The following is a 19,792-nucleotide window of genomic DNA, read 5'->3' as shown; positions in this document are numbered from 1 at the left end:
GCGGCAGGAGGCGGCGGCGGAGCAGGCGGTGCTGGAGCTGCGCGGGCGGCTGCGGGCCGGGCGGCGCTACGTGCTGCAGCTCGGCTTCCAGGGCCGCCTGGAGGAGGACCTCGACGGGCTCTTCCTCACCCGCTACACGGACCAGGGCCGCAGCAGGTGGGCAGCGGCGGCCGCCCGGCGGCGCGGGGGCCGGGTGTGAAGGCGGGGACCCGTGTCTCCGGCGCCATTTCGGCCCCCCCGGCGCCATCTTGCCCGCGAGCCCCATCAGCCTCCCGGCCTGGTCCCGGGGCATCGCCGGGCGCGGTGCCCACGGCAGGTGCTCTGAGGGGAAGACGTGCGCCTGCGTCTTCTCGTGATGAGTTTCCTCCACGACCCGCAGCTCCCTCGCTGGTCCCCTGTCGAGCACGGCTCGGGGATGGCTCAGTCCCCTGGTGTGTCAGCAGGTGCGCTGCCCTGCTAGCTTCGATGGCAGGAGCTGCTGCAAGGGCTGCCCAGGGAGGTGGTTAGCTGGTGGTGCCAGCTGTGTGCTTCCCCAGRATGTGCCTTTTGGGTTACTCTCCAAAAAAAAGGTATGTGCTCCCAAGCTGTTGTCCACTTCTCCAGAAGGCACCAAGGAGTTGGCCCTGGCTTTCCTGTGGGAGCTTGCGTGGCCGCCAAGATCAGCTTGGGGTGGTCTGCAGAAACCAAGCTGGGACTCTGGTCGCAGGGGCTGGGGAGGCTGCTTCTTAGAGAAGGGCAAAACGCATGGCATGTGCCGTATTTAGACTCTTCTGACCAAAGACCTGAGGTTCTTCCCAACTTCATGTTTCAGGTCCATCTTAATTCATGTCTTGCAGAATGTCTGTGCTCAAATTTAAGGTGAAATAAAAACTCTTTGGGTTTCACCCAAAACTCTGTAAAAGCAAGTCCACTGAACTCCCAGGTCTGCTGACCCTTTCTGTTTTTCCCCATTGCCTCCCTGCTGTGCTGTGCTGGTTTCCTACTCTGTCGCCTATCTCTAGGTTGGCTCTGATGGCTCCCTTCACCATTCTTGCCTTTTTCCCCCCCCCCTTCAGTAACCATCCCTTAAAGCAGCTGTCCTACCTTTTTCCCTAGCCCCTCATCAGGGCTTTTCCTTGTTTTACCCCAGGGGCTTTTTTGGAGTCTGTCAGATTGGGTCTCCTTTTGGCAAACCACACAAGGCTTATGGGAAAGGTAAGGGTCTATCTTAATTGGTCAAGCAAAGTTTCTGAGATAACGTCAACTCTCTCTTTCTTGCCTTCTACTGATGATGAGGGACTGGACAATACTGACATCCAGTTCCTGGGAGCTGCGCTCCAGTTCAGTCTTATTTCTGAACTTGTACGTTCCTGTGTAGAAATGTCAGCTGTGTACCTCYGTCTGTGAGGAATTAATCTAGAGTTCAGGATTTGGGCAGTGTGCTTGGGCATGATTTCTGAGACACTGAATGTATGCTTTGCAGCTGTACGCTGGAACAGGACGGGTTGTGGCTTTAGAGAGCCGGAGTTCCTAGGTGCTCTCCCTCTGCGCATAAAGTTGTTTGGATGTCATCACTGAGTATGTCTGTGTTTAAGTAACATGATTTCCTTAATGAGTGCTGCTCTGATGCTTTGTGTATTTGGAACTGTGAAAGTAGTATTGGCACAGTGTGAGTTTATCAAGCAGTCAACCGCTTAAAAGTTGTCAGCCTCAAAATAATGCCTTTTTTTTTTTTTAAAAACTGGGAATCTTCTCAGTGTGAATTTCATCCTAAATTTCTGGATGTGAAACTTGCTAAAGAAAAGTGAAACTTGACACCATGATCTTAATAGTTCATGTTGAAGACAAATTTCTCAAGATAAAAGAGTTTAAAGTAGAGGCAGATAAATGGCTTATTTAAAGTTATTTCATGTTTAATAATTAAAGATGTAGTGAATTGCTGAGGGTCACACAGTGAGTCAGAAGGAGTACTAGAGTTAAAACTCAGGAGTTCTTGTTTCCCGGCCAACAGGTAATATTCAGTTACCCTCAAGATCCAGGTATACCTGCCCCTACAGGAGTAATACTAATAAGAAACCCTGAAATAAAGCTAACTTCTTTTTATGGAAACAGAAGAGGATTGTGTGATTATTCCATAACAATGAGTAGGCTTTTCAGCTGCCAGCTCTTATGTAAATTTTCACTGATACCATTGTCTTCCACATCTGGGAAATTTAACTTAGGCAGACTTTTTTTTTTTTTTAGGGAAAGGAGATAAGTCAATTAGCTTGACAGAAAAATACCATATAGTTCTAAGTTATTTCATAAAATATATTCTGTTTTTCTTTAGTTTTTATTTTGTCATTCACAGGAATATTTATCCAACTTTTGAGTTTAAGGAAAAGATAGAATGCTTTGCTTAATTTATATTAAAAAATAATATTCTAAATAAGTAAGAATGCAACAAGCATTTAATTATTTAATGCTGCATCAGATTACTTTCTGATACCATATTAATTCATCCAAATTCTACATAAGAAACACTGAATTAGACTGAAACACACTGTAAAAAATTCAAAGGATCTAAAAAATGCTATTGTCAGCTTTGCTGACACAGTAGAAAACAGGAAGAAATGTTTTAAAATCATTAAAATAATGTGCATAGTTCAATTTTGAAGTGTTTAAAGGATTTATGGCAATTGTGCTGTTTTAATCTTAACTTGTCATGAAGCACTAATGAAATGTGAGATTGCTGTCTGGKTAAAGAGATGCCAGTAGTGTTCAGACACTGGAATAAATCAAAGGAGATCCACTGATTGCAGAATAACATTGTTTTGGTTACTTGTTCCTGCTTGCATTCCTGATATTCTTAAATGGATTTTACATATCTTTTCTGCTTTAAAAAGTCTTTCTCTGAATCCAGAGCCTGCAGGAGTATCTTGTTATTTTTTTCCTTTACTAAGGATGAAGTTGTCATTATACCATAGCAGTTTCCTAATCTGCTGGGGACCATTACGCTGAAGAGGTTTTGCCCTCCTTTTTCAGAGAAGGTGCATTTTGAGGTTTAGCTTTTGTAAGCTCTAACAAGCTGTTAATGATGTAAAAAGTTGAATCCTGATGGAGGATCTAATAGGTCGGGAGCTATGTAGAAGCATTCAGTGTCTTTCAGCTCGGGGCTGTCCGTGCAAACAAAGCCTATTACAATGCTGGCAGGAAGCCGCTGCCCCCCGAAAGACTGTTCCGTCGCTTTTCCGAAGTGACTTTCACCTGGCCCCAGCAGACCTTTTGGGATCTGATTCCTGTCTGGGCTTCTGACTTCTCTAGTCCGCTGTAAGACCAATCAAGTCTGTAACTTAAACCACCAGCTGTAACAATGTGCCATTTATCTACAGTCAAACAGATTGTTGTACTTCTTGTATGTGCTAGAAATTGTAGTGGCTTTTATAATTTGTGCTTGTGAAACTACTGGAGACCTCTGATTACAGGGGCGTTTAAGCACTGGATGGCAAGCTTTTGGGAGACAGCTGGATCCTAAAGAAAAGTGAAGCCCCTGAAACGTTTGTTGGGTCTGGGCTTTGGTACCTACATTTTTCTTGGTCAGATGTCCACGTTGCCCTCGGCAGGTTTGCAGAATTAGCTGATTGACACACAGTGCTGTTCCCTGTTCTCTCCAAACCAGAGCTGAAGCACACTGGCAAGGTAGTGTGAAAAAGTTTCTTTGTAATGAGAATGCTCTACTGGTTTCAGAAAACAGAACAAATCAAAACCAATACAAAAATTGTTTGTCATCTGTTTGATCATAGGTGACAGTGTGCATTTTTACTGTTGACAATTTGTACTACACACCTGATCAGGTCTTACCCGTCTGGATACCACGCAGGCCATATCTGCAGTGCTCACAGCAGCAGAGGAAGTCGAAAAGGAGGTTACTCCTACTTCCCCAGTACAAAGTATCTGGAAGGCTCCCCTTTTGAAATGGGGAATCTGTGCTGTACTTATAGCTGGGAGAGTTCATGCCAGGATCAGGGTAGGCAGAAAGATGTGGAAACCATCTTTGCCCAGCTTTAGCAGTGCTGGCTTAAATATATGCAGTGCAGGAGGTTTGCTTTAGTGTTGTTCTGCATGCAGACCRTTGTGCTGCTGTGAATGGGCTCATGTACACTACTCCAGGGTTACCAGGGTCCCTGCGGAGAGTACAGTAAAGTGCAGGCTGTATGTCAGTGTTTCAAAATCCTGTGAGAATTTGCTTAGTACCTGTTCTGCACATATTGTCCTCCAGGATACCATGCAACTTCTGTACAGATATTTGACTGGATAGGGCTGGTGTTAATAAGCATCCCAAAATGTGATCAAACACAGTATTTAGGCTGACTCTTTTTTTTTTTTTTTTCCTTCAGTTGCTTACCTACCAAATATTAGAACGACAGAAAATAGGTTTAGAATGACATTGGTACAATTAATTGTGCCTCAGAACAGGGAAGCTTAAATTCTTCTTAACCTTGTTTTCTGTGATTCTGTGGGTAGGACCATCAAAGTCATCTGACAAAAATCGGAGCAAACAACACATCTGATGTTTTCTTGAGTTGCATATTAGTATTGAGCACTGGTCACCTGAAAGAAGGACTGGTTGTGGGAGACAGCCACTGCATACAACCTGCAATATTCTGCTCACCGTAAAACTCTCTTTGAACAACTTTATGGTTTATTTTATGGATTTAATTCTGATATGGTTTTTAATGTGGAACAATGCAGCTGTAAAAGGTATTAGCACAAAAGTGTTACACTATGACTGTTACAAATAACATTGTTTTAATGAGAAGGGCATTTTTAGAAGAATAACCTTTTTGCATCAACATAAAACATTTCTTCTACAGTGATGTTTTTTATCAGGTGAAATAATGTCCACTAGTTATGTACTATACATGAAACTCTCTTAATTTTTCCTTGTTATTTAGACACCAAATGTATTGTATTTATTTTACTTGGAGGAGGAAGAGGCGGTGGCATATTTATAAAAATTATTTAAAAAAAGAAAATGAATCAGTGCACAAAACTGCAGGAGTAAGGGAGGAACTTATCTGCTGCTTAGGCAATGTTAGGCTTTTTTGAAAATAAAATTCCGTCTGGGTAATTTGTTTTGCGATAAAGTTGCAATGTGGAATAAAGTTTGCTGGTGATTCAGTTCATGCTAATATCTCCACCTTTTCTAAAAACAAGCAAAAAAACCCCAACAGTGACTCATTCTGACAAATGATGTGAGGTAGTGTTTCTGAAATAACTTATTTGTGTAACATGCATGAAACATTTTCATTTTTCTTCTTACTTGGAGACCCACTGAAAAATCACTTTTTAATACTTCCTCATATTTCTTCTTTTACGATCATGCTTTGGCCCCATAGATATTATTTTGTGCTCTTGAACAAGAATTCTTGTGGGCAGTAGGCCAAATTCACTCTGTGGCTGCATTAGTTTCTGCTAGCAAAGAGCCTCCAGAGACTGTAACTCCACTGGTGCTGGGAAATTTGCAGGAGCGAGGTTGTTCAGCGTTTCCTATGACCAAACTGTAACTGAATGCGCAGTTGCGTGCACAAAAGCCTTGCTRCCTGGGAAGACGGTGAAGCTAGAATAGGAGTATTTTCAGTGACTGATTCCTCAATGAAGTGGCCTGTTGCTTTTGCTGCTCCTGTGTAACCCCTGGCAGAGATTTAAGTTGTCCTCTGTCATGAACAACGTAAAGGAGGGCAGGAGGTGATACTCAGGTCTCAGGTGAAGCTTTTAGCTGCTTCGGTAAGGAAGCTGATGGCTGGCACAGCATGTACAGGACTCTGCAGTGAATCAGGTCCTTAAAGAATATTTCTATATTAATAGGCAAGAAGTCAGAGACCTTGTGCTGCTCTCCCTTGAGCTAATCCTCACTTCAAAACAGACATCATGGTCCTGATAGTCACTGTGCATCAGAGTGTGTTCAACATGGAGTCTTTAAATGTCATAAATTGTATTATGGTACGGTGTCAAGCTATGTCTGTTAAATGCAAGGTGTACCTTGTTTTGAGACTGTGATACTCTTGCACACTAGTCCTGTTGACATTGCTGATGGCTTAGAGCTGAATTAATGAGGAAGGCATAGCGTAGATGGGCTGCAGATGTTTTCATCATGGTTTCCTAGCTGTGTTGGTTAGATTTGCTCTGAGCAGGGTTAGGTAACACAGCGGTTAAAAAGGCAGCGGCCATGCATCTGTCAAAGTGCAAGGTACTGACCTTCATGAGGGCTGACCTTGGGAATTGGGTGGAAACATTGCTAAGTTTTGTTCATGGAAGCAGCAAGCTAATGGCTCTGTTCTTTGGGTCTAGTTCCAGACAGTGCAGTATATCTTCTGTGAAATGATGTAAATATAAATGGAAAGCTAAACTATTAATTTCAGGTATTGAAAAAAGGGCATCTTAAAACATGCACCAGTAGGTCACAGACATTGTTTTGATGGGCCCCGTGCTCAGCGCTACAGATCTGACAGCAGATGCAGTCATGCTGTGCATGCAGTGTAGATCTGACTCATTGCTTACTGCATAGGTATTGATACTTGTTCTCATGGCCTCTGGCTTGGCTGTGATGGCTCTGTGCTAAGCCTAAGCCTGTGTGAACCTAATGTATCAAATATACTATTAGGGGATACCACAACCACAGCTGAAAAATATTAACAGTGTAATGGCATTAAGGTTGATGAAAAAAGAGGATCATGCCATTCATGCAAGCCACAGCTGCTGGAAACTCCCTTAACTTATCTGACTTATTTTGAAGTCTTCTAAACATTGTGGAAAGTTTGATAATCTTAAGTTATATGGTTGCATGCCTTTTTCTTCTTTCAGCATGTTCACTTTGTTGTTCACTTCATTCAGATACACGTAAAAGTCTGTTTCCTATGGAGTTTTCAATGCTTTAAGTGGCCTGTGGCCTGCAGGTATGGGGCTTGAACAGTTACAGTAGAATTTCTCAAATTCCCAGAAAGATGCCTCAATGTGAACAGTCTAGAATTTTTGTTTTTGAACTTTGGCCACTGGATTTAGTGATTTATCTCTTGATTCCAACCACTGTGTCACAAAGATCTGCCCCAAGCGAGGCAAAGCTCCGCAGTGTAAGGCAGCGAAGGGTACTCTGCACTCTGGCACTGCTTTCACTGGGGTTTTTCTCTGTGGTTTGGATGGAAGGAGGTGTATGCATGTTTATGCACATGCAAGCGCATRTATGCATGGTTGGCTAACAGATATTATGCTTACAGTCTTTTAATAAAATGTATTGGTAAAATAAGAGAGCCTGCGTTAGAGAGATGAGCAGCTGTACAGAGAAGAGATTTTAATTATGTAATGAAAGTTGGTCATTGTATCACTTTTTGAGCATTTGTCTCCTCTGTACAAAACTTTAATCAGTGTAGTCTTAGTAACCAAACTAGAAAAGTTCAAATAATCAAAATATGATATCCGGAAAAGCCTGTTAAGGGGGAAAAAACATAACTCATTTGAAAAAAGAACACAAAAAAACCCCACCCCTACTTTCCTTTAGAAGCCTCCAAACTGAGCTGTCTGACGGGGAGGGGATTTAATCATGACTTTAAATAATCAAATCTTTTCCAAATCTGCATATTTTGTGKTTTTTTTTCTTTCTTTTTTCTTATTTGGCATTTTTGTGCACTCTGTGTCGATTTTGATCAGCTGTAACATGCTGAATTAATCTTATTTGTGTTTTTGATATAGTATGCTGATTGCATCCCAACTGGAACCAACATATGCCAGGACAGTTTATCCATGCTTTGATGAACCGGCCATGAAGGCCACATTTAATATCAGAATTGTCCATGACCCAAGCTATGTGGCTCTTTCCAACATGCCTGCTATTGGTAAGTAAACAACAAGTAGACGTCTGTGATTCCCCCCCTGCCCCCCCCCCCAAATACCTTAAAAAAGGGTGTAATTTATCTGAATAAAGAATAACTTTATCATTCAATGCAACAACATTCTGTTGTCCGTGGGCTAATGCTTTGAAAATGCACAGAAAATCTGTGCCTATAAATTAAAAATTCTCAGAYGGATTTTCTTAATTAATGCCTTTGGCAATAATTCAAGACTCTTCCCAATTGAGATGTGCTCTTGTCTGGTAGCTGGGAGTTGGATGCGGTTTGATTCTTAACATTTACTGCACAGCCAGTGTATCTTACTGCATGACCTCTCCTCAAAACAAAATGGCAGCTCCAGAAGTTTGTGGAAAACCTAGAATTGTGGTATTAAAGGATTGTTTTCATTTTATGTAGATTTTAAGATGTATGTACATCATATGAAAAAGTCTACCAGGCAAAGAGACTATTGTCTCTTGTATATGTATGCAATAAGAATTACATGTAATTCTGTGGCAGTGCCCCTCCTGTCCCTTGCTGGGCTTCGTGTGGAGTGCAGGCTCAGATTCCAAACAAATTCCCTAAATTAGTATTCCTACAGGAAGCTGTGGAATCTCTTGCCTGCTTCTTAATGGATCTTTTCTTTAATTTGTTGCCATGAATCTTTATTTTTCACCTAAATAATTTTCAGCAATAAAAAGGAAGGTTTGTGAGATTTGCATAGAAGTTAAATAACTTAGGAATTGTAATAGATGGGATCTCTGCAACAATAGCTTGGAAGCTTTTTTTCTTTTTTTTTTTTTTTTTGGTAAATCTTAGGCACACATAACTTGTATTTGAATTATAATCGATCATGTGTATTATATGCAGCATAGGATAAATTGTTCACAGTTTGGCCACATCCTAAAACTGATGCAGTTTGATATGCTCTAGAGGCTTGAGTTAAGAAGCTCAAGAGTGGATTTTTGGTGTTTGCCTGAAAGGTCACAACTCTGATAACAGGGTAGTAGTACAGAGACTGGCTGCTTACTGGCAGCTTGCCTGCTGCCAGAAGCCTATGAAGTTAGTGCAGATCTACAGTGTATCAGAGAGGTGTTAAAAAAAAAAAAATGCAGGAAACAAAATTTCTTGTTTGTTATGCAAGAGAAGAGTCATGGTTTGAATGTTTCTTTGATACTTTTTTTTCTTAGATGTTTCTGAAATTAAGGATGAAAATGGAAGCCTGTGGGCCATTACCACGTTCAATACTTCACTGAAAATGTCAACTTACATAACTGCTTTTGTGATTTGTGATTTTGATTATGTCACCAGAACTGAGCGGGGAAATGAGGTAAATATGGGGCTGCATAACACATTACACAGTTTACAACAGGAATTAGCTCTGTGCTGCATCATGTGCTTTAGAAGATATCACAGATATTAACTGTGCTTTCCATTCCAAAAGTATTTGCTTATGTGGCAAAACTGCTAACATTTATCCTAGAAATATTTCTACAGAAAGTTTTCTTGTATAATAATTAGCATATTATCTTGTCTTGATCATTTCATAGGTGTATTCTGATAAGATTCTACAAGCACATATTGTGTGTATATGTTAAAACTTTAGGGGGTGGTTACTCTGCATACGGTACTGGGTCTGGATCTTCATATATTGTTAGCTGTTTTAATCAAAAAAGTATCCATTTCTGCTGCTGTGACAACTCACTGAAGTTCAGTGTCTGGTAATGACCTCAGCAGAAGCAATGCTGTGCTCCAAGCCTTTTATGTACTTGTTTTTCTGCAATGGGCACAATTTTTTAGCATTCAAAATAACTGTTTTCTGTATAAAGAAGCTTCAAACAGAGAGTATTCAGTTTTCCTGTTATACTAGAATTGCCAAAGCTTCTTGAGAGAAGCTGTAAAAAAAATACTATAATGGCATTAGTTGTTTTGTTTACCTCCTTTTGTTGAAAGCCAACAGATCAGGTATGTTAGCTCTATGGTTACTTCACTGTCATCCTCCTAGGGAAAGGCAGGACAAGGTGAGAGGACAGTGCAGAGGTGCGGTAGGAAGCCCAGTATTACCTCCTTTATAAAGGTGGAGCTTGGACTTGTATGTCCTACCTGCTGTCCCCTGTATGAAACAAGTTGATGCTCACAGCTCTGCTTGTGGTACCACCTTCTTGGACTGACAAGTACTGATAGGAGTCAGTAAAGCAAAACATGGGCACAGGAAGCTTTGCTTGCTGCTACTGTCTCCCTTACTTAAAGGTAGAGGTGGCTTCTGCTTAGAGGGGCCTCTGTCTCTAGCAGCAGCTAGAGAAGAGTTCTCTATTTCAGGTTATGAGAAAGTCCAAGTGGAGGGATTTGGCTGTTTGAACAGCAAATGCTCTGTAAACATCCATTTCTCTCTCTTCAGGGACCCAGTGGTGGGCTGAAGGAAGATTTGTCCCCCAGGCTCACTGGCTGGAATACACTGGCTTAAGATGTGTGCATTTAAATATTTTCATGGCATTTCCTATTTAATAAAAGAATACTTGGGAATCCATTTGCTCCAGCAATGTATATTTGTATTCAACTCTTGGCTCTTTTGAAGTGCCAGAAGTCTCCTAGATTTTAGTGGGTTTAGGCTCTGATCCATATTTTGTTAGGTCAAGCACTACTTGGGTTGGGTTTTTGATGAAAAGCTTTATTGCATGATCTAGTGTGGACAGACAGTGTTTTCAAACAATGTTTCACAGAAGAGGAGCAAAGAAAAGGAAAATATGAGGGTTGTCTAAAATAATACTTCCTTGTTTTATTGCAGATACGTATTTGGGCTCGGAAAGAGGCAGTTAAAAATGGGTATGTTGACTATGCTTTAAATATCACAGGCCCAATATTTTCATACCTGGAAGACTTGCTTAATATCAGCTACCCTTTGCCAAAGACAGGTGAGATTACTTTTTTTTTTTTTTTTAATGGACCGGAAGTGGCTGCTGATGAAACACCATTCACAGAAATAGTGGGTCCTCTTGCAATATTCTTTTTATAGCATACCACATCCATGGAATAAAACTCTTAACCTTTAATTTACTGATTTCTCCTTTCTGCACCATGAAAATTACCATGATATAGCAAAGAACCACTAAAAACGTAGTATCTTTTAATTGCACACTAATATTTGTGAGTATTTTATTTCTGAAAATTTTAAAGTGTTTTTTTTTTCCTCTCTCTGTTTGAATCAATTTAGATCTGGTTGCACTACCTGATTTTGAAGCAGGTGCTATGGAAAACTGGGGACTAATGACTTTCAAAGAAACGTCATTGTTGTACTTCCCAAGTGATAAATTCACAGGCAGAAAGGCTGTGATTGCTGTAATTGCGTCACATGAGATAGGACACCAGGCATGTGGTAAACAATTTGGTACACTTACTTGTCTATGAAGTTATTTCCTTCCAGTTGCTGATGATGTGAAGTCATTGACTAATAGGAGAAAAATAGTGACTTGACTGTAAGGGGTGTGTGAAAAAATCAGTGGCAAATAGAGAAAGAACTATTAAAACATTAACAAAATCCATATCCATGGAGCACTAGGAGGTTGAAAGACTTGAACGTTCAATTGTACGTAAATTCAGTTGATAAATCAATGTCAAAAGCAAGTTCTTTCAGATTATGGACTGCATAATGACAGCACAGCGCTCACTGATATGTACAAAACTTAATGAACCACTTTTTTTTTTTTTAAATACCCAAATGCCATACTAGAAAAAAATGTAGGGATGATATAGTACTCTCTGTATATTCTATACTTAGTACCTCAGTGGGGGAATGGGTGGACTTCATTAGTGGGAATACACATACATATTGCAAGAGGTATTTGTTTTTCCAAAAGAAACAACTTATGGTATTATAGAATAAATGCAAAATAAAAACATTTTACAATGTAGCTGGAACTTTGCACAGTTTTCATAGAGATTTTCAAAATATTTTTTATTGGGTTTGGAATGATAATGCAGTTTCACTTTTTTATTGACTATGTTTACTTTATTGTTGTTTGCCAGAAGAAAGTAGTTAGTCAACAAAGTTAGCAAAAGAGTTTAACTTGGCTTGTGCACGTTTATGCCCTCCTGACAAGGTCTGTAACTTTTCAGACCTTCAGATGAGCAGAGTGTTTTTATTGCAGGCAAATAAAATAATGTCAGTACTTTTAATTAAACTTTATTTTAAAACATAGTTATAGGCCAAGATTTTAAGAATTAACAAATAAAACACAAATCCTCAAATGACTGTTTTTTTGTTAAATATAGACTGCCAAATATGAGTACGTAGCAGCTGTTGTGGAAGTTTTATTGCTCACAGGATATGGAATTGCTGATTTTGGAAATGGTTATTTCCCCAGTTGTGTTTATCATCCACTTGACAATTTTCTTTTGTTAAGAACAAGGRAAAACAAAAATTATTTCATTTAAGAGTGGCTCTTTGGAAAAATGTTTTTGTAATGGTTTGATAAATGCTATATTTTTAATCGTAGCCTGATTAGATTTTCTGGTTCTATAGATTTTATTGGGAAATACCTCCAATTAAATAGAATAAAAGATTGATATAAATCACTGATGTGCTCATGGTATGAAGTTTTAGATGAAGCAATTAAAAAAAGTTGCTGACCTGAACATCTGACTTTTTCCATGATGCATCTCTGTCCTACTGAATTTCTACTAACTGAAGAAACGTGCAGCATTTTATCCAGTTGACGTGCACATTAGAGTCTCCTGGGCATAGATATTTCTAACTTACAAGAATAAAAAGAGCAGCTCAGAGAGATGTTGAGACATTTTTTTTCTTTCTATTTAAGTGGTTTGGAAATCTGGTTACTATGAACTGGTGGAATGATCTGTGGCTTAATGAGGGACTGGCATCTTACTTTGAATACCTGGGAGCTACCTTTGTTGAACCCAAGCTTTCACTGGTAAGTGCTAAAGCTGAATTGTTCCAGCACATAGGGAGAAAAGGAAGATGCAAGAGATGGAATTTAATTAAGCCGTGGCATTAGTAACTTAACTCCCCTGGGAACTATCGGCAGGTCTTGATTCTTTCCTGAAGGTTTTCTATCTGCTGGGGACTGTGAGCAAACACAGCTCTTCTACAGTCAGCACAGAGGATGGCTGGACGACTGTGATTCTGCAGTGACAAGGAGCTAAAGAACTGGGGTTGTCATTTTACTCCAGATCTGTCCTTACCAAACCCCTCTTCCCCCCACCCCCACCCCCTCCTGGATTCTGTAGCAGATGGTTTCCCTCTGCCTGTTTCCAAGCCCTGTTTATGAGAGAACCGGACACACCGTATCTCATGTACCTATATATTTCTCCTTTCTGTGTTAGGTGAGAGAATTCTGCATGCTGCCTGGGTCCTGGTTGCTTAACTTTTGAATACAATTCAGTCAAGTCTACATCTGTTTTCTCTAYCTGCAATAAAGATTCCACATCTGATAAGCTGGATGTGAAAGGTTTATGTGTGTTTTTGGAAAGTTTCATTTGTTTTCTGTTAAAGTATCCTTTATTCTAAGTTGTTATGCCTAGATTCAGCAAGTCAGAGGTCCTCCTGTGTGTCTGAACCTAGTGTTTTCTATTGGTTAGGTACTTCTGAAAGCCTGGTGCCAACCGGCAAGAACTTGGCTGAAAGTTAGGACATAAGGAATAGTCCTTGTTCTGCTGATGTCTTTAATAACCAGAAAGACACCATTTAGTCTTAGACTTGTTTGGACTTGGGTCATCACCTGCGGTCAAAGACAGAAGCAAAGGAAAGTAACTTTCATCCTCACAGATTTCTTACAGTAAATTGCTGGGTGACTGGACTCAAGAGATGTGCCCACTTCTTAGCTTCCCCGCCCTGTAATATAGTTGTACTGTAAAAGCTGACATTCTTTGTCAAATCTACCTCCATACAATCCTACTGAAGTTGCTATAAATAGTTTTGGTTTGACTGAGATGTGTATGTGGCCCAGTGACTGGGAGTTGAGTAATATGTACTTGGTTCTTTGCTCTGACATAACTATTATAAGACTATTAATAAATTTTTCAGTCAAAATGCAAGTAAACTTACAGAAAGATCTTCTCTTTGATATTGAAAAACAAAATCTACTGATCAGCGAAAGCACAACTAGATAAAAGAATTCTCCACTGTAGGATTTTCTTAATTGTGCCTTATATGAACAAAATAAAACAGCTATGGTTTAGTCTTTGAAGATATTTTAGAGGCTTTACGTATTGGGAGAAACTAAATTCTCTAAATGTAGAGAATGTTGCCTTTTACCTTATAGTTCTTGTGTGATAAGTCCCTGGACAGATCGGTTTACTGTGCTCATGTTTCCGTGTTCTCACAATGGGTTTACAGTCTTGATTTCTGTATGTTGCTCTCAAAACTCTAATCAACTGTACTAAACCCCGAAACTCCTGCTGTTTTTAAAATCTAAACTATGATAGCCTAGAAGCAAAACCAGAAAAACTGAAAACCATCTCCTGGTTGCTCAGTTAGTGATCAATCCAGTCTGGTTTTTATCTGGCTCAGATGAAAGACCATTCATCACTTGCCTTCTCTAATTCACCAAAGTACTTAATTGCATGCTTAATTGGAAACTAATACAGGCATGTCCAACAGATTTTGTCAGGAGGATTTTTAAGTCATGGGATATGCTAATCTCTTTCTTTGGACTTCAACAACAGGTCACTTTATTCTCTGTGAAGCAGCATTGTAATATCATTGCAAAGTATAAAGGCTACCAAGTTTTAAGCTGGTAATAAGTATTTATCTCCTTTTTAATTTTGATCTTCGATATTTAGAAGGGCAGGCTTCTAAATAAAATGGTTTCTGTTTTATTTATTTGCGTAAAGAAAAATTTAATGCAGGGCACTAATTCCATTTGATAAATGGAATGTGATTTGCCTTGGAAATCCAGAATAAATTACACAGGTGTAAGAACACAGGGTTTTCTTGTGCAGGTTTGTGGGCCACACATAATTACAAAGTGAATCTGGAAAATTACAAAACCTGCTCTGAAATTTATTGGCTCTTTACAAAAGAGAAAAATGGTCAAACAAATTTCATCCTATTTATTAAAAGCTGTGTTCTTCCCTTTGACAAATCCAAGTGCTCAAACTGGCCTGGAGCATTTTAAAAGTTTAAGTTCTTTCTTTACCTACCTAATTATGTCATTTGCCTTTCAGTCTTAGGAAAGATGCTCAGCTGGTAGAAACTGTAGCATCATTTGCAAAAAAGAGAGCTTCACTGATTGACAGCAAGGGAGCAGTTTTTCCTCGTAGTTATTCCTTGGTGACATCAGAAATGCTGCATAGTGCAACTGTTAACTCTTAGTGTACTCAGTAGTATAGTCTTCAGATTGTTTTTTCAGGATTGCAGCAGGAGCAATGCAGAACCTGGGTGGAAGATGCTGCCAGATTAGCAAGATATAGATGTAAACCAGATATAAACTTTCTTTTTTGTGTGTGTGTGTGATTTGCTATAATACAACTGACTTTTGTTTTTCCTTGAGGATTACAGTGTAACTACCTTTAGCAGGCACAAGCCCACAGTCATCTTGGATGTAGAACTTTCGCTGCCCTAAGTAGCATGGAAATGCCCCATGTTGCATCTGGAAAATGTTACGTTTGGGTGTGGGGTCAGTTTTACTTTTTGTGAAAGTTAGGGGAGAAAAAGACTGTTGCTTGTTTATTGACWGGCTATTTCTATTAATACTAATTCCATAAGCCAGATTCTGTGCCTGAAAATAAATATTTTCTTTATAGCTCACAATGCACTTAGATTTCTGTCTTCCACTTTCAGGATAAAATCTTTTATGATCATGTTGTACAATCCGTCTTAAGAGAGGACAATGAAATAGGAGTTCGATCACTGTCAGTGAGCGAAGACAAGATCAGAGGATCATTTTTCTTAATTTCTCTATTTGACAGCATCACATATAACAAGGTGGGAAAAAATAAAATTCTTCCCTTTTCTTGTATATTCTAAGCTAATATGATGCAAAGTAGGCTTGAGCGGAACAGTGAATATAACAATATCTTGTTATATTACAGTGGTTTTTGTATTTTTTTTGTTGTTCAAAATTTGTTTCTACAGCTCATACAGATATATTGAATGTTGCAAATCTATTTGCCTACAAAAGAAAGGATGAATAAATTTGTAACCTCCATAAAATATGAAGTGTAGGAATAGCCAGATACATATCTCTGAAATACAGTTTGAAAAACTATTGCAGTAATAATTGCAATAATTCATACGTTCCTGTAGCTTTTTTTTTGTGCTTCAGGGGGCTTCCATTACCTGGATGCTTTCTAATTTTCTGACTGAAAAGCTGTTTATCAGAGCACTCAATGTAAGTTTGAAAAACTAATGTCTTCATCTTGGTTTATTAGCCTAAAAATAACAGTTGTACAAATTAGTTTCTGCCTTGTTGATGTTTTTCATTGAACCTGCATGAATTCTTCTTTTTCTTTGCAGTCTTATCTGAAAACATTTTCCTTTTCAAATGCTAACCAAGATGATCTGTGGACCCACATACAAATGGTATTCATTTTATCTCTACTATTCTTGCTCTGGTGTTTGGCATAGGCCAAATTTGGGGAATATACTGTTTGTAGAAAATTGAATTGGGATATGACTGTCCCTAATTCAGTCTTTCCCTTGCATACAATTTCCTTTGATGGCTCTTTTSGCAAAGATCTTCACAAATGTTTATTTGGCTACTTAACTGCACTTGAGATCAGTGGAATTAAGTAAAAGGAGTAGAAAGATGAGATGGAAAATCAGGGACGGGGTGGAGTTTTGTATTTCATGGATTGCCTCAGCCTGCCTGAAATTGCAGAGCTTTTTTTTTTTTTTTTTTTTTTTGAGAGTAAGTTTTGCCACAGCAAAGTGTGGAATACGCAGGGTTTGATGATCAAAGATGCTGATATGTCACAGATTCAACAAAGTCTACACCTGTGGCAGTAGCTCAGCATTTCACCCTTTGCTGGTTTTGGCAGGAATCTGAATAAGAAAACAGGTATTAATAATAGGTTTATTATTTAAAAAAAAAAAAATTCCACCTCACTGTTCCCCTAAAGAAKTCTTTGATTGTGCTGCAAGCTGCCTCAGATTAAGAACAAGAGTGCCACAATTTCAGATGTGCAAGGCTCTGGCATCTTTAAAGCCAACAGAGACAATGCTAATTCACACTGATTGGGACTGCAGCTTAGTATCTCTTTCCATATGTTGCTCCTGTTGAATTTGTTCATTAGGCTTTCGCTTTAAAATCTCTATATTCCAGCAGCTTTATGTGAGTGAAATAAGCAAATTGTCTGTCGTCAGGCRTACAAGGATGCAAGTATATTAAACAAAAAAGAGAAGGGTAAGCAGTGAAGATACAAGAATGAGAAATGTCATCTCAGTTCCCATAAGGGGTTATGCTGTCTCTATAATAGTGTCAATAATGGCCTTTTCACTTTGATTTTGTGCATGAGCCAAAGACCAGCAAATTCCTAAGAAGTTAATTTTTCTCTAATATGTTAGAACAATCCCTACAATGTTGCTGAAGCAGTATCAGTAAGTGCCTGTTTATCACAAATATTTCTAATTCCTGTTTCTCTTGAAGGTTGTAGATGCACAGGATGAAGTTCAGTTGCCAGCATCTGTAAAAAAAATAATGGATTCCTGGACATGCCAAAATGGGTTTCCAGTTTTAACATTAAATCTATCCACTGGCACAATCAGTCAGGAACAATTTCTTAATAAAAAGAATGAAAACAGTACTGATTCTTACAAGTATGTTTAGCTTGTATTTTTATAGTATATTTATATACCCTATTTTTTGCATGAAACTCTTCAGTTAGGACATTATGTTTTGGTGATCTGTGTTCACCCTGCTCCCTGGTTATAAACTGTCAAGTAAAAAAATCCATTTGTGGCTTGGAGTTTGTAAGCTGTTTGTTTTGTGAAAGGGTTGCTTTCCTCTGGAGTGGTGACTCTTTCAGCCACATAATGGCTTTGTAATGACAGACACTGGCCATTAATAAGATGTGGGCCAGGAGTTCTGGCATTTTCTTCGCTCCTCATCCCTCAGTTGTCCAGACTGACCTAGCAGAACCATGTTGCAGCTTTCTGCCAGCACACGTTCCCAATTTCTTCTCCTTGACATAGACAATGGGGTTTCATTGAAGCACTTAAATAAATGACTCGTTTTTCGAAAAGTAATGAGTACGTGACACGCAGCTCTAAATTCCTGACTGTCAGTGAACATTGCTGGAATGAGTGTCTGGTGCTTTTGCAAGCCACACTGCATATTTAGGTGCCTAAAAATGGTGATCAGAGTCACCCATTCTGGAAACTCATGAAGTTTCAGGAAATTTAGCGATTGTTCTGAGTAGTACGATGCACAGGCAGAACCCATGAGATGTATTTCTTGCCTGGCTGAGAACTCAAAGCAGAGCATAGTCCAAAGCAGCTTTTTTCTGGCTATAATTGCTGGTAATATGCACAACCACAAGAGAGATCTGGTGAGAACCACAGAGTTTCCTTTGCTTCCAACCTCGAGGAAATGCAGAGAATTAGTCCATTCAACCTATTTGGTTAGCTCAGATAAGGAATTCCAAGTCACAAATGTTAAGTCCTTTAGCAAGTCCTTTAGCAAGAGGCAATACCATGGAAATTTAAGCAAACCCAGGACATGCATTACAGAATCTTTCATTTCCTTGAACTTGCAGGTTTCATAGCTTTCATGTGTTTCTCTGGGAGGTTCACATTTTCTGAAAGGAAATTAAAGTTGTCAAAATCAAGATTGTATTGCCTGCCTGGAGCATTTTTTGGTAGAGACACTTCTGAAAAGGAGCTTTACTTTTTCCAGAAATAGAATGAAGTGTAATAAGTGAGGAGAATAAAATTACTGCCTGGAGAAGGAAAGCAGACCACAAAAATAGTGGTATTCAAAGATCTAATATAGGACAATAGTCTAAATATGGGTGCCTATTGAAATTCATGCCCAAACTTACCCTATCTTCAATGAACCTAAGGGCTGGTCCAGCATAACTACCACCATCTGATGAGGTTTGTGCATCAGAGAAGGAGGATAGATGGAGATTCTTATAAGAACTCATTGCAGTCTAGTTTAGCATCAGTTGAGAGCTTGTTTTTTAAGCATAAGTATTAATTATCTCTCTCCCACCCCCCTGCCCCCCCCAAAGTAACACATGGATTGTTCCTATTTCCTGGATGAGAAATGGATCATCACAACCCCTATTGTGGCTCGATAAAAGCAGCAGTAAGTAATGAATTAGTTCATACATGTTAAAAACAAGCTGATAACAACATGCCTAAACACTTCTATAAACAAGATATATTTGAATTGAATAAGAATAGAGGTAAAACCTTAGTAAGGCAAAGTCCACACTTACCTATTGTGTTAACTTGTGTTACAATATCAATAGATTTTCAAATAAGTTATTGTATTGTTTTTCTTTAAGTTGCAATCAAGCTTTAGAGTATGTTTTTAATAATATTGTAGAATGCACATTCTGAGTAGAGATCTCCACAGTGATTTTGATTTGTCATTTTGTACACAAGTCTAAATTGCAATCTCCTCACATTTCTGTATTATTCTTACTCCAGCAGATCCCATTGACATTAGTGAGAGTTTTTGAATGTATAAAGGGCCTCAGATTTTGGCCATGATACCTCAGAAAATGATCAAGCTCAAGTAATAGATATGAAGACTGAAAAAGATTGAAAACAGCTGTATGAAGTGACCCAACATTGTCACATATGGATATCTGTAAAAACAGAAAAAGCATATTTTCAACACCATATAATTTAATTTGGTTATGCGGTCTTCTCAGAAGAGTAGAATTTTTAAAAAGTTTTAAAGGCTTATAATAAAAAAGTGAGTTTATGGGCATATCCAGTCAAATAAAAATTCATTTCTTTCTCATCTTAGTGCTTTCCAATA

At 39.0% G+C, this 19,792-nt stretch overlaps 1 protein-coding gene across 1 annotated transcript in view; it reads left to right on the top strand.

Annotated features, from left to right (window-relative positions):
- LVRN (laeverin) overlaps positions 1-19,792 on the top strand; it is a 47,045-nt gene that overhangs the window by 11,003 nt on the left and 16,250 nt on the right. Inside the window, exons 2-12 of the mRNA XM_026069477.1 lie at positions 8-156; positions 7,705-7,847; positions 9,032-9,171; positions 10,627-10,753; positions 11,053-11,207; positions 12,656-12,769; positions 15,640-15,783; positions 16,124-16,189; positions 16,315-16,380; positions 17,447-17,616; positions 19,032-19,108. Of these exons, the coding sequence (XP_025925262.1) occupies positions 8-156; positions 7,705-7,847; positions 9,032-9,171; positions 10,627-10,753; positions 11,053-11,207; positions 12,656-12,769; positions 15,640-15,783; positions 16,124-16,189; positions 16,315-16,380; positions 17,447-17,616; positions 19,032-19,108 (1,351 nt within the window). The remainder of the gene's footprint in view (positions 1-7; positions 157-7,704; positions 7,848-9,031; positions 9,172-10,626; positions 10,754-11,052; positions 11,208-12,655; positions 12,770-15,639; positions 15,784-16,123; positions 16,190-16,314; positions 16,381-17,446; positions 17,617-19,031; positions 19,109-19,792) is intronic.

Source organism: Apteryx rowi, unplaced genomic scaffold (assembly GCF_003343035.1).
Source record: "Apteryx rowi isolate R43461 unplaced genomic scaffold, aptRow1 scaffold_299, whole genome shotgun sequence".
Lineage (NCBI taxonomy): Eukaryota > Metazoa > Chordata > Aves > Apterygiformes > Apterygidae > Apteryx > Apteryx rowi.
Note: the sequence above shows the minus strand (reverse complement) of the source record. Positions and strands in the feature narration are given on the sequence as shown.